The 14,634-nt window shown below is 41.7% G+C and overlaps 1 protein-coding gene across 10 annotated transcripts in view; it reads left to right on the top strand.

The window, feature by feature from the left end:
• UBE2F (ubiquitin conjugating enzyme E2 F (putative)) overlaps window positions 1-14,634 on the top strand; it is a 104,126-nt gene that overhangs the window by 53,576 nt on the left and 35,916 nt on the right. For all 10 annotated transcript variants that reach the window (XM_007485896.3, XM_007485897.3, XM_016429353.2 and 7 more), the window contains one exon: window positions 9,033-9,103. In XM_007485896.3, coding sequence (XP_007485958.1) covers window positions 9,033-9,103 — 71 coding nt within the window. The remainder of the gene's footprint in view (window positions 1-9,032; window positions 9,104-14,634) is intronic.

Here is a 14,634-nt window from a genome sequence, read left to right as displayed (position 1 = left end):
GAATCCCTAGTAATATACAATATAATTTGGGAGTGTGAGGTAATTAAATGCCTTCTCTCTGCTCTGGTTTTTCCTGATAACGGAGCTAGATTTATCAGAATTACTAATAATAACATTAATATTAATAACATTCCTTAAAACCTTAAAATAAAATTCCTTAAAATGTGTACTTAATTTCTTTTCTTTTTTTTGTGATCAAATTTCCCTTTAAAGTTAAAGCTAAAGTGGGGCAGCCAAGTTTGAAAATCAGGCCTAGAGACAGGAGGTCCTGGGTTCAAATACAGCCTCAGACACTTCCTAGTTCTGTGAGCCTGGGTGAGTCACTTAAATTCCATTGCCTAGCTCTTATTGCTTTTCTGCCTTGGAACCAATACTTAATATTGAGTCTAAAATGGAAGGTAAGGGTTTTTAAATAAAGTTAAAGCCAAAGTTGTTGGTTTTTTTGTCTGAACTATTATGTCAATAAAATAATGCCCTTTATAACATGAAAAATATAAAAATTTGTTACCTGCTACAAGTTAAGGACATTATAATCTATGCAAATTTTTGTATGCATCAAACTTCATGTATAACCTAATTTTTAGAATGTTTTGGTGATATTTTAAAATATCACTCTCACTTTTCACTATCCCCACCACCAATAGAGCCCTTCTTTATAACAAAGACATAAAATTAAGCAAAACAAACTAGCCCTCTGACCAACTCTAGTTAATACATACAGAACTACAAGACTTTTCTGGATAAGAAAATAACTTTCCTCCATCTTGCTTCCAAATTTCCCAATACACCCCATTTTATCCTGGAGATGTTCTTTGTTCTGGGTGCCTCCAGTTGAGCATCTCAAGGTTCTTTCATTTTGTACTTTAGATAATCTGTGGCCACATTTGTTGGAGAAATGCTGGCATAACGGTACAATGGCCAGCTGTTTTAAGTTGGGGTAAAAGATCAACTTATATCATTCGCATATTTATATTCTCCACTAACATCTGACAGGGTACAAGAAATTCTACTTCTAGCAACTAAAATAAAGGACTAACATGGGTAAAGAGCAAGTGAAATTGTTCTTCCTTCCAGGGTTTAATCTGAAGGCCCTTGAGAGTAATGGAAGAAGCCAGTCAGTAATTATCTGCATCAGCAAAGTAGCTGGACCTAAAAAAATCTGGGGGGAAAGTCAGCATGTTTGCTTCTTGCTGAGAAAAGGCAGGAGAAAAAGAATAAAAGGTCACTTAAGAGAACCACAAAATTCATAAATATAACATTTATAAGCTTTTTGAAAACAAAATCAGTGCTGCCAAAGTGAAAAGCAAACTTATGGTTTGGGGGCTGGAGAAGGCCTTCTCTCAAGTGTTTCTGATAAAAGTTCAACATCCAGAATCTGTAGGAAATTGAGTCATTCCCTAGTAGACTGGCAGTCAGTGGAATTGAAGGAACAATTTTTCAATGAAGAGTTACAAACAACCATAAGGGGGAAAGATTTCACTCATAAGAGAAATCCCTCGTAAGTTTTCACCTGTCACCCCTAGGATGGACAAAACAGACAAAAAATGGGGACCCTTAGTTATAGAAACACTTTGGAAAGGGGGCAACAATCTTGCCCTGCAGGTGAAGCCAAGACTTGGCCCTGCCATTCTCAAAGCAATTTGGAATGAACCAGAGAAAGAGACCAAGTAAGGTCTTGGTGCTCATTGACTCAAAAGAGTCTGCCACTTCGGGGTCAGGGCTCAGACAAGTGACTATATGGACACTTCTTAGAAGTTTCCAACAAGGCTGGAAACAAAGGAGATAGCAATTGGCTAGTCCATATAGAGAAGGGGATGCTGCGAAGCATATGAGGAATGAGGATGATTGAGTGAATCCAGATCAACAGATCATTGTCCACCATGCCCATGACAATAGAAAGGGAAAGAATGACAAAACCATTAAAACTGGGGGCAGCTGGGTACCTCAGTGAATTGAGAGCCAGGCCTAGAGATGGGGGGGGGGTCAAGGGTATATTTTAAATTAAAATACTATCCCCCCTGAAGTAAGTATTTAAAAAAATATCAAGTTTAGCTCAAAATGCAATGTTCAGTTATGGGTGTGTGTCAATTATCAAAAGAATAGAAAAATAATCAAAAAACATAAAAATTCAAAATAGGCCTTGTATAGGTCCAGTTTAAAGTAATTTCTATCCCACAAGTATGTAGGACAGAATGCAGTAATATTTCACTTAGCCATTTGTAGCCAAGACTACAGGAAGTTGCCATAATATAAGAAGAAAAGAATTAGAATTCTATTTTGATGGGGAAATGTCATTCCCTCATCTGATTTTTTTTTCCATTCAGGGATATAGGGAGCCAGCATGATAGTCAAGCTTTGTACTTGTTTGAGTACTTTGTAAAGAGCGTAGATACAAGGAAGTCCTATGACTTAAACATAAGTTAAGCGTCGCAACCTTGAGTCTCATCTATTGGCACTATCCAGGTTTAGTCTGTGCTCCTTGTTTTTATCCCTTTTCCTGTAATCAGACACAAACATTAATCACAGTCCTATAATATTTTATCAATAAATGGCAGGTTCCCATAGTTTAAAGCTTTTAGACATATATTGATATTATAGCAAGAGTATATATATTAACTTGTATTACTGCAGGAAAAAATAATATTAATATTAATCATGTGTACCTTCAGTGCAAAAAATGAGAAAAAATTCAAATATTCTGATCAAAAAAGAAAAGAAAAGAAATAAGAAAAAAATCAGTAATTCAATGTGACAAGGAAATCACTTTAAAAGACTGATATATATTAATTTAAGGTCGCCAAGGAATTCAGCTATGTAATTCCTTAATGAAAACTCAAGTCAGCAGTCAACCTTTTATGGAGTTTAATTACAAACAGGAGGAAGAAAGGTATTAGAGATAGAGAGAGAGGGGGAGAGAGAAAGGGGAGAGAAGGGAATAGGGCTTAAATACAATACCCCTTCTGTTTAGGCTGGGCCAAAAGGCCCAAGCCCTTAGATAGCTGAGGCAAAGAAGAGATCAGTCCCTATCACTCACGTGACCAAAATGGAGAAACAGTCTCAGGGGCCTCCACCTCCAGCTTCCTTCAGAGCAAGCTTCTCAGAGCACAACCTCTCCAACCAACCCTTAGTCCTCAGACCCTGCTATCTTTAAGGAAACCATCCAAGTTCCCTCCCCTCAGTTCTCACATCTACCAATCACTGTCCATGTCTTCCCTGTGCCAATGGTGGCTCTAGCTTAACCCAGGACCTCTCAGAGGTCTGTGGTTTTGCACATGTCTGTTGAAGGTCATATTCTCAAATAATTAAATCTTGATCCTTTGCTACAGCCCTTCCTAAATCCTGCTACCCTGAGTAGGGTGGAGATTGGAATAATTAAATTTTGGTCTATGCTGCAGCCCTTTCCATTGTTCAGCAAAAGGTTTCTGTCCTAAAGTAATCTTAAGAAGGGAGGAGGAGGAACTTCCCTTGCCAATGGGGTTCACATTCCAATGGTGAAATTTCCAACATTCACAAGTCTAAGAAATTTTGAGGTTTACAAGGGTTCAAATCTGGCCCCAGATACTTCTAGCTGTATGACCCTGAGCAAGTCACTTCACCTCCATTGCCTAGTCCTTACTTAGTCTCTTTCTTTGGTTCATCTTTCCATGATTTATGTTCTCTCCTTTCCCTCTTCCTTTCCCTCTCCCAGAGCTGACAAGCAATTCCAATGGGTTATACATATATTATCACTCAATACCTATTTCCATATTAGTAATTTTTATAATAATCTTTTAAAACTAAAACCCCCAATCATATACCCATATAAACAAGTGATAAATCATATATTTTTCTTCTGCATTTCTACTCAGAAGTGGGAAACTTGGGATGGGAAGCACCTCCCATGATGTCAGCCTGGCTTTGTTTTTCTGTTTTTTATTCTTTATTAAAGATACAAGGATGATGATAATCAAAGAGAACAATTCAGGTCAAATCCAAGGGCCATTTTTGGTGGTGTAGGTATAGGAGTGGGAGAGTGAAAATGCTACATGATTATATAAAAATCAATAAATTTCATTGCATGAAAATAAGATATACAAAATACAAATCTTTTAACACAAGTTCCTAATGACTTAGAACTTGAAAATTTATAAGAATTTAAGTATTTAATGTGGATTTATTAGTAGAATACTAAATCCTAGTGTTCTTGAGGGGTGGGTCCCTAAGTGGCTCAGTAGAGAGCCAGGCCTAGAGAGAGGAGGACCTAGTTTCAAATCTGGCCTCAGACACTAATGTGTGACCCTGGGCAAGTCACTTAACCTTCGGTGTCTAGCTTTTAATGCCCTTCTGCCTTGGAATCAATACTTAGCATCAATTCTAAGGATTTGTTTTTAACATTCTTGAAATTTGTAAGATAGACTATTGGCATCTGATTTTTGCAGAATAATTCACTTAACACAGAAGCACTGGAAAAATGAATATTTTAGTAGACTGGAAACTCACACAAATCAGCCACTTGATATCCTTAAGGCAGTGATGGCAAACCTTTTAGAGACCAAATGCCCAAATTGTAACGTTCACACTGCATGGGAGCCCCCTGCTTTACCCCAGACAGGGGAGGAAGGATGCCTCCTTTTGGGCTGCTGGGCAGAGGGATGAGTGATGGGAGAAATATCCTCAGGCACATGTGGAGAGGAGGAGGAGGAGGAGAGCAGCCCTCTCTACGCTGCTCCAGCATGTGTGCCATGAGTTTTCCAGCATGGCCTTAGGGAGTGCCCGGCCCCAGGTCCTCCTGACTCCAGGGCTGTTTCTCACCACTATTCCATTCTCTGCCTCAGCCCTTCCTGTTTTTATATGAAAATAGAAGGATTTAATCAAGTGAAGAACCAGACTGTTCTCTCCACTAACTCAGAGCCACACCCCTAAAACAACTTTCGGTTATAACAAACATAACTAGTAAACATCCAGAGGCAGATTTGAACTCAATCTTTCTGACTCCAGGCCCAGAGCCCTATGTAATGTGCCACCTGGTTGCCTCCAAATAACCTGTTTCCCAAAAAGTATTAGACCAGAATGGGAATTTTTCACTGACTCAGTTTGATTCAACCAGCATCTATTAAATACTTCGTATGTGTAAAGAATCCAACTTACCAACTGTATGAATTAAAAATGCTCCAAATTGTTCGTGGAGAAATGCAAATTAAAGCAGCTCCCAAACGCCACCTCATACCTACAAGATGGACAAAAATGACAAACGTCGGAGGGGTGTGGGGAAAGAAGCCCTCTTGTAGACTGTTGAGTAGCTACAAAATTAGTTCAGCCATTCTGGAAAATAATGTTAAAACTTTGCCCCCCAAATCACTGAACTTTGCATACCTTTTGAACCACTTCTTCAATTGCTAGGCCTAGATCCAAAAGGAAGAGGATATGCAGTTACAAAAATATCTACAGCGATTCTTTTTGTGCTGACAAAAACCTGGGAACTAGGGAAGCCTATGTGAATTGGAGGGTGGCTGAAAATGATGGCGGATCGATTCAACAAAACCTGGGAAGGCTTGTAGAACTGATGCAGAGCAAAATGTACAGAAGCAGGATACCGACAGAAACCAGAATGACGTTTCAGAGATAAAAAATGTCATTAAGACTTGGGACTGATCATTGAAGAGAGATCTCGTATCTTGGAGTGTTAAATTAGGGTCTTGTGGAAAAAATTATAAGCAGAAGACGACTTGGTGAATTTATAGTCAGCAAGGAAGGAACAAGTCAGTTTTGAGAGAGCGAATATTAGAGGCACTAAGGGAAGGGAGGGAGCTTTGGCCCAGAGAGGATGGGATTCAGGCTCAGCAGAATGAGCAAAGCAGGAGAGAATGAGACTTCAAATGATTACTTTATAGAGAACTTAGAAATAAACACAACGGTTACTGCCCAACATCATAGGTTTGGCTCGTGGCTTTGCTCTCCAGGTTGTAAGTGACTTGGTTTGAGAATGACTATTTTTATCAAAAGAAAAACAACTCTGCGAAGCAGGTACTCTAGGTATTTTACCGAGGCCCAGAGTAGGACCTTTCTCAATGTTGGAGCCAATGTTAAAACCTAGATGTCTTCTGACTCCACATCCACCACTTGCCATTAGGCCATCCTGATTCCTGGTAATCACCTCCTCACTTGAGATTGCAGTCCAGTCACTTAACTCCTCAGTCCCGTTTTTTCACATACAGAATGGGGCTAATGATACTTGCATCATGCGGAATTATATGAGGACTGTGCATTTAGTTAGATGTCCTGTTTCCTTATATGGCTGCTGCTTTGGCCTAGAGAGAGAGAGCAGAATTTCTGAATGGGGCTGGACTTGGGCTACCATAACCAGGTCTTTTTATTGATATTCTCAGCTTTGAAGCCAATTCTAGAGCCTCCTTAAAAAGGAAAAGAAAAACAACTTGAAAATCACCTACATCCTGAGCTGCTTGCTTACTGAAGTAGTAGTCTCGGTTTAATAGCCAGCTTTCCCTTGGCTCAGAGGACCTGGAAGAATTGTATTCAGGAATGGAGCTGAACCATGCTGTCATCTCACTCTTGCTTGCTTCCCGGAAACAGTGGTCTCCTCGCTTTATTATTCTATTTCATCATTTTCTCCTTTCTCTTGAAAGTCTCCTATAGCAGTGGGGAAAAATCTCCAAGTAGTCCTGAGCCCAGCAAAGTTTTTCTTTTTCTTGTTTAGTCATTTCAGTCATGTCTGACTCTTCATGACCCCAATTGGCATTTTCTTCACAAAGATACTGGATTGATTTGCCTTTTCCTTCTCTAGTTCATTTGATAGATGAGAAAACTGTGACAAACAGTTAAATGACTTTCCCAGAGTCACAGAGCTCTAGTAAGTGTTTAAGGCTAAATTTGAACTCAGGTCTTCCATTGTGTGGCCTACCTGTCCTAAAAGATTTTCTAGACATACTAAAATTCAGATGAATAAATTCACAATTTTTTTACTTTTAGTGGATTCTTTCAAGAATTCAAGGCCATCTATCCATAAGTTTATCTTTTTTAATACTCCAATATTTTTTATTCTCACTGTAAAAATGTAATTTCTTTTTGTATAAGTATTGTAGGAAAGTGGTCCCACCAATCTCAGAAATACAGAGGCATCTCCTTTTTTTTCCCCTCCTCTTTGAATCCTCTGTGATTGACCTTGAAAATCACTCCAGTAAAAAAGCAAAATAGCCTTTGCATGGCATAGTCTATACAGTATTCCGTTTTACTGTTAACATCATCCTTTCCTCCGAATGACCTTGTATTTAGTTTGTAGATGTTTGGTACAACATTTTATGTGTAAGTATACATGCAGATGACCATTAGATAGAATGTTAGCTCACCTACTCAGGGCAGTGACTTTAAAAATTCTAATACTTGATCCTTGGTTTTATTTCATATTTTAAAATTATTTAATGCCGACTCATTCGTCTGCCATTTCAGTTATGTCCAACTGTCCATGACTCCGTTTGGGGTTTTCTGAGCGGTGCCGATTCGTAGATACTTCTAAAAATCATTGAGTTTTCGTTTATCTAGCAGGAAAGGAGGGATTCCACCCAAATACATTTTCTACAACTTAATCCTAATACTCTAAGTATCAAAATTTCTGAAATTTTATTGAGCTTTTTTCCCCCCATAGAACTTATTCTAAACTGCTCTTCAGACTAACCTTCCTCCTTCAGTCCAGAGTGTAGACATACTGCAGGCCATAAATCTCTAGGAAACCAATTCCCTTCATAGGAAGCTAGCCCGGTTTAAGAGCAAGCTTCATAAATCATGAGATAGAATGTTTCCTGTTTGTAGCTGATAAGATATCTCTAGGCATAGCTTCTCTTTGTTCTAGTCCAGTTTAGGGGAAACAGGGTTGCCAGGCCTTGACAGATTGTGAAACCTGTATTCTTATTTACCTTTTTCTCTTCTAGGAGACCAGACCGCATCCCCCTTTCAGGATCCTAGCAACCGCTAGTATTCTGTATTCTTTCCAGAAGCTAGAACAGCCTAGTGGAAAGAGCCCTGGGTTTGGAGTGAGGATCTTGGTTCAAACCAGGATCTAGACCCGATTCCTTTGTGGCCTTTGGTCTGGGCCTCCATTCCTAATGAGAGGGTCTAACTAGATGAGCCCTTCTTTTGTCTTTTCCAGCTTGAAATCTGTGATTGCTCTATACCTAGCAATAAGAAGGAATCTGATCTCTGTCTTTTGCCTTCGTTGACTAGCTTGAAACTAAACGTGTTCCCACTAAAATGTGGCCCCAGTCACATAGAATCACAGATTCTGCAATTTAGAAGAGACTTTAGGATCTGCCTTCGCCACTCATAGCTGACTTGGGAGTCATCCAGGCCCTGCAGCTCCTATCCGTTATTCCTGATTTTAGTCCTCAGAGGCCGCTGCTACATCTCCTTCCAGGCAAAATAACTTCTGTTTCTTGAGATCCTTTTCATGTGGCCTGGAGTCCAGCCCATTCCCCCTCCTGGTTACCCTCTTGTGAATGGGTTCCATCATGTCTGTATCATTTCTGAGATGCAGGGGTCCAGAACTGAGCCCTGTGTTCTAGTGAAGATGCTAGGCCTCTCTTCATGGATATTCTGTCCATTTTGGGAGGCTTCCTGTTATTGACTCTCTACTCAGTCCTCCCATTTTCGGAAGGATCTATGGTCTAACGATGGGGAACCATTTCATTGAAGGACAGCTCTAATGTATAGAGCTCCTAGTTCGAGTCTTGGGATATTGGATGGGAACTTCAGAGAGACTTGGCCTCTTATCAGTCTGCTTAAGATGGCTATTAAATTCAAACAGCCATTTAGCTTATGGGTCCTGGAAACATTCAGGAGTAAAAATAGCGACGGTGTATTCTGTGTTTAAGGCAGCTGTACTTTGCATGAGGCATTTGGACGTCAGGTTTGGAGAAGAGCTGGGCCTCTTAAGCTAAAAAGAGATGAAAGCTGATGCGGGCTGCTACAATCATAGAGCCAAGATCATATTGTAACAGTGACTTTGCTTGAAAATACCATTGTAATCTCTCTCTGTTTTGCAGCCTCCCAAAGTAAAATGTTTGACTAGAATCTGGCACCCCAACATCACAGAGACGGGGGAAATATGTCTCAGGTAAGTTTCACGACCTTCGCCACACCCTATTACCCCTCCGCAAAAAGAAAAGTCCTCTCCAAGTACATTGGGGAGAGATTTGTCATTGGGGGGTTTTCTTATTTCCAATTTCCTGTGGACAGCGAGGACTTGGGATCAGCTAATCTTCTGTCATTGACTAGTTGTGTGGGCCTGTTTGTGAAGTGAGCTGGACAAGGAAATGGCCAACCAGTCGAGTCTCTCTGCCAAGAAAATCCCAAATAGGGTCACAGAGGTCAGACACGACTGAAACCACGGAACAGCCACGACTGATTTCCTGTGACCTGTGGTCAACTACCAGAAGACTGGCTTATGGCTTTGTCATAGTAAAGGTCAATGGAAGGTGGCATTGGCAGCCTGGGGCTGGCAGACAGCCAGGAAGAGATTTTAGTAGTTGTGTTGCATGCCAGCAGGGAGACCTCTTGTCAAAAGTGGCAAACTATGTGAAGATTGTGTGGCCTTCCTTCGCTCCTCAAACTTCGTGTCTGTCTAAAGCAGAGCGACACACACACATATTCCCTACCTTTCTAGGCCTGGGTTTGGTTCTCTTCATTGTTGATGTAAGCCCGCCCCTGGGCATGACTTTGGTGGAAAAATGCTTTTCTCTTGGATGGAGTTTAGAGGAAGACAGATTTTTGTATAATAGTTTGAACTGTGGGATCATCACCTCCAGAGGAATTCTTCCATTTCTCATCTCACATCCATTCAGTTGCTCAGTCTTGTCTCTTCCTTCCCAACACTCCTCCTTTTTCTCAAAACACTTTCATAGCCACCATCCTGATCAAGGCTCTCATCTCCTCTTGTCTAGACTGTTGAAGTAGCCCTCTCATCCTTCAGGTCAGTCTCCCATTCCAAGCCAAACTCCACTCAGACGCTAGAATGATTGCCCTCAATCCCAGAGAGGCCCATGGACCATGTCACCTTCCATTCCTTACCCAGTGATTCCCACCTCTCTCTTAAATAGAAATCCTTCTGTTTGGCTTCAAAAGCTCTTCATTACCTCATCCTTTCCTTCTTGTTAATCTTATAATTTACTCTCCTCCAGGCACCCCAATGAACGGTCTTCTTGCCATTCCTCATGCACACACAGCTCCATTTTGTCTCTCTGCTTCTGTATTGTCCGTGCCCCTACTGTGTCTCCTTCCTCTTCTGCTCTCAGTTTCCCATCTTCCTTTTTACTTAGCTCACAAAACATCTTCTGCAGAAAGTCTTTTGTGAACAATCTGTCGATGCCTTCCTATCTAAGCTTATTTTATAGCCAGTCTCTGTGACTCTTGTGAGGGTAGATTTAGATGTGTTTCATCTCCCCTTCTGGAGTGTAAGCTCTTTGACAGCAGGGTTGTATTTGCCTTTGTGCTGGACACATTGTGAATTTTTAATAGATGCTTGTTGAGTGACTGATCAACTAACTTCTTTAAAATGAAAGAGCCTTATTTTCATTGACATCTTGAAGCCCCCAAAACAAAGAAGTAATTTTCCCCGTAACTCTGTTACTAAAATCTCAGCGAACTAGACTGCTCAGAAATGGAATGTGCCCTTTAACCCAAAATCCAGTTTTTTTGTCTCATTTACTGTGCGTGGGATGACAAGATCATAATTTTAGAGTTGGGAGGGACCTTCAAAGTCACCAGTCTGTCTTCCTCACTTTGTAAATGAGGCAACCAAGAAGCTTATGCTAAGGCTTTCTTTGCTAGTCAGGGTTCCTTTTATACCTGAATATCATTTCAGCATCAGATGATAGACCGTGGCGAATGGGGATTTGGCCTCAGAAAACATGGAAGTTGTTGGATTTTTTTCAAAATCAGTTATTTTCATGTCAGGAAATATTCCTATCGAGAATTCCACCTAGCTAGGTTTCGATTATTTGTTAGTTTATTTCTTTCCATTCTAACATCTCAGGTTAAACGATTAGGCTCATAGCCTAGACTGGAAGTTTCTGGAGAGCAGGGACCAGCTCACCATTGTATTTCTATCCCCAGTGTTTAAAACAGTGCCTGACTCATCATAGGCACTTAATAAATATTTATGGAGTCATACCCATTTCCTTTTATTCTTGTTAGACTTAAAAATCTCCCTTCTCTCCTGTGATCGTCCTACTGACCCGAGCTAGCCTCATATCTGAGTTATTGTAACAGCTCTGGTGCAACTTCCTGTCTAAGTTAGTGTAGACTCATAAAGATGAATTCCACTTGAGCCTGCTCAATTAAAAGAATCGGCCAGAAATCTTATTTTGGCCTCAGCCTCTAATTAAATATTAATCAGATACTAACTCTAGTTGGAAAATATTCCTTCAGTGGTTGATAGCCAAGTGCTGAAGAGAATTTTTGGAACTTTTGAGCCACCCAGGAGTGGGGAAAGATTGGCCCAGAATTTTCCTGAGGACCCACCTTCTCTGGTCAGTTGGTTGGTTTCTTTCAAGTATAAGGCAACTTCCAGGCAGGTTCATGGAGCTCTCTACAGTAAACAGGATCTTCCACAAAATGACAAAATCCATTCGCCATCATGGCCCTTGGCCATGGACAGGTGAGCAGCTACTGAAGTCTTCTCTCGTGAAAGAGGGTGTTGTAAGCAGTCATATCTGTCAACTTGTAGTCTGAGTAACTGATGTCGGAAGATCTGCTTTGTTTTCCCATTTTGAAATGTTGTTTCCCTGAAAAAGTTATAATTCCTGCCTGAAGAAGTTCCATCCCAAAATGAGAGCTTAGATATTTCAGTTTTGTTAACCCAGATTTTATCATTCTTACTTCTAAAAAATACAACTATTCAGGAGGAAACCACTGTGGGTTGTATGGCATTTGAGAACCTGTACCATGATTTAAAAGTGCCCTTTGCTGCAAAAGCTCATCTCTTTGATCCCACTGTTTGCCCAGTGACATTTTGGGTGGAACATCAGGAGCTAGAATGCCACACACAACCTTGCCTTTAAAGGTTCAAGTTGTGAATGGCTCAAGGGAGGAGTGGAATGACCTTGTGGTCCTCGGGCTCCATCCAGCCCGTGGAGTGGCGTGAAATCATCCTCCACAATGAGCTGGAGCAGAGAAGGAGGAAGCAAGAGTGAGAGGTAGTGAATAGATCACTGGAAGGCTACGTTGGTGCCCACAAGGTGATGGAAGAAAAAGTACCTGCTTTGTTTGTTTTTAACTCATTTTCTGCCTTAATGGCAACTGTAAGACAAAAGAGCAAGGGTTAGACAATTGGGGTTTAGTGACTTGCTCAGGGTCCCACAGCTAGGAAGTGTCTAAAACTAGATTTGAACCCAGGTCCTCTCCACACCAGGCCTGGCACTCTATCCACTGAGCCACCTAGCTGCCCAGAATTCACAGATGTTTGAAAATCTCAGAAGTAACAATTATTTTATCTTTCCACTTAAAAAAAATTATTTTTTTTTTAAACTTGTCCAAAGTATACAAAGAGAATGGAAGGCTGTTGATTGATTGGTTCATGTAATATTCTTTGCAGATGAGTCTCTTAGTTTTGGTTAAATGCTTCAGAGAATTAAAATTTGTTTTCAGCCAACATTCAAGCGATGACACCATTTCTCTATGACCTAGAGAAGAAGAGTCAGCCTGGGCTTCCCATATAAGCATGTTGTAGCATTTCTAGGCCATTGTCCCAGAAAATCCTGGGGGCTATTCCACTAAAGAGTGAATGAAGGTGCAGCTAGATGGTTTAGTGTGTGGAGAGCCAGACCTGGAGACAGAGGGTCCTAGGTTCCAATCTGACCTCAGACACTTCCTAGCTGTGTGACCCTGGGCAAGTCACTTAACCCCCATTGCCTAGCCTTTACCACTCTTCTGCCTTGGAGCCAATACATGAGTCTAAGATGGAAGGGAAGGGTTTGGGATTTTTTAAGTGAATGGAACTATTTTTATTCTGTATTTCAGAAAGCTCTCAGATTTATTCAGCCAAATATCTAACACTCTGTTTCCAGAATTATCCCAAAGAGAAGCAGCAGGACACCAAGAACCTCTTGTGGGCTTGGGATCAAATGGAATATCTGGGCTCTGGCTCCCAGCAGAAAATGCCTCCTTTCTCTTCAGCTTCCAGGCAAGAGGATGCGATTAGATAATGAGGCATCATTTACTTCCCTGCTATTTGACAAATCACGACAGCCATGTTTCATCCTTTCTTTCTATGGCTGAAATGAATTCTGAGCTGTGCTGGGATGGGATTTGAAATGCTATTCTGTCAGAAATTGAATGCCTGAGGATGGGGGGCGGGGGTCATCTCCTTTAGGGTTTAAGAAGAGTTTCGGTCTGGTTTTCCTCCAGTCCCCACAGCAATCCAAGGTAATTCTTGTAGCCGGCCCTACAAACTGCTCCCAAAGCCCCTGCCTGGTCCTTGGTGGCCCTGGGAGTCATGAGGGAGACTACAGGGAGAAGAGGTCACTGGGGCCTGGCTGCCCTCAGCCATGTGGTGGATCATGGCCCATGAGAAGTGGTGTTGAGGCTGTTGTGAGGGCGGCTTTGTTCCCTGAGGTTGGAAACAGGCCGGGCTTTCTCCTGACGCATTTAATTCTGTCCAGATAATGGGAATCATGATGACCAGCCGGTCACACAATCCACTCACTTCCTTCCACACCCCTCGCCTCATCTCTTGGCATAAGCAGACCCCACTGGGAAGGCCATGAACTGTCTTCTCCCTCTTCGTTTTCTGTCTTCCTCTAAAACTCTAGTGTGTAAATGGGGAAGGAAGAAAGGTGGCTCGAGAGCTAGGTCTGGGTGTTGGGGCCTTGCCCCAGAGGCTCCTTAAGGATTCAGCATTGTGCCTCGGTGTGTGCAGAGAGAACTCAGAAATGGAGCGTCCCTCGGAGCAGCCAGAACTTCCCATTTAGCTGAGCCACGCTGCCTACTGCGCCTCAGGGCTAACCCTTACAAACTGTTGTCCTGTCTGCTTCACTCACAGCCACCACCATCTTCCTGGCCTTTGAATTGTTCTTTTTGTGGCTGAAGGGATCACGTGACTTAGAAAGGGGCGGCACCTTGGACGAATCTGAGAGGCTGAGAGCGGCCCAGTCCCCAGGGACTAACCCAGGGACTCCAGATTTTCCTAGATTTAGGGTTGGTCATGACATTTGAGTGGCGTCACTGTGAAATGATGTTGGCACAGGCAACCCTGCCGGTTTACCTGGGCCCTTTTAAGGAGTCTGCTCAGAAAGCTCAAGAAGATCCGACTTTGGTTGCCTTAGATGGCTGTGAGGCCCGGAAAGGAGAGCAGTGGAGAGGAATCAAGCCGTGTATTTCATGCCCTTTTCTAAATGCCAAACCTTAGGGGACTGCAGAGAGTTGAGATGTATTTGCAGGCCTTTGACCTGGCCTCGTGCCCTAAAGTTTTCTGAGTGACGGGAATGCAAAAAGAGAAGGCAACTCCTTTGAAGCCAACAAACTTTTCATTACAATTTGTATTAACTTTAAAAGCTGTTGTTACCTGACAGGAAACATTTGGAGGTGAAGTGAATTCATGGGTCACTGATTTAACTGGAAGAGATGCCAGACGTTCCAGGCCTTGCCGAG

The sequence above is a fragment of the Monodelphis domestica genome, chromosome 2, assembly GCF_027887165.1.
Source record: "Monodelphis domestica isolate mMonDom1 chromosome 2, mMonDom1.pri, whole genome shotgun sequence".
NCBI lineage: Eukaryota > Metazoa > Chordata > Mammalia > Didelphimorphia > Didelphidae > Monodelphis > Monodelphis domestica.
This window is presented reverse-complemented; position numbering and strand designations above follow the sequence as displayed.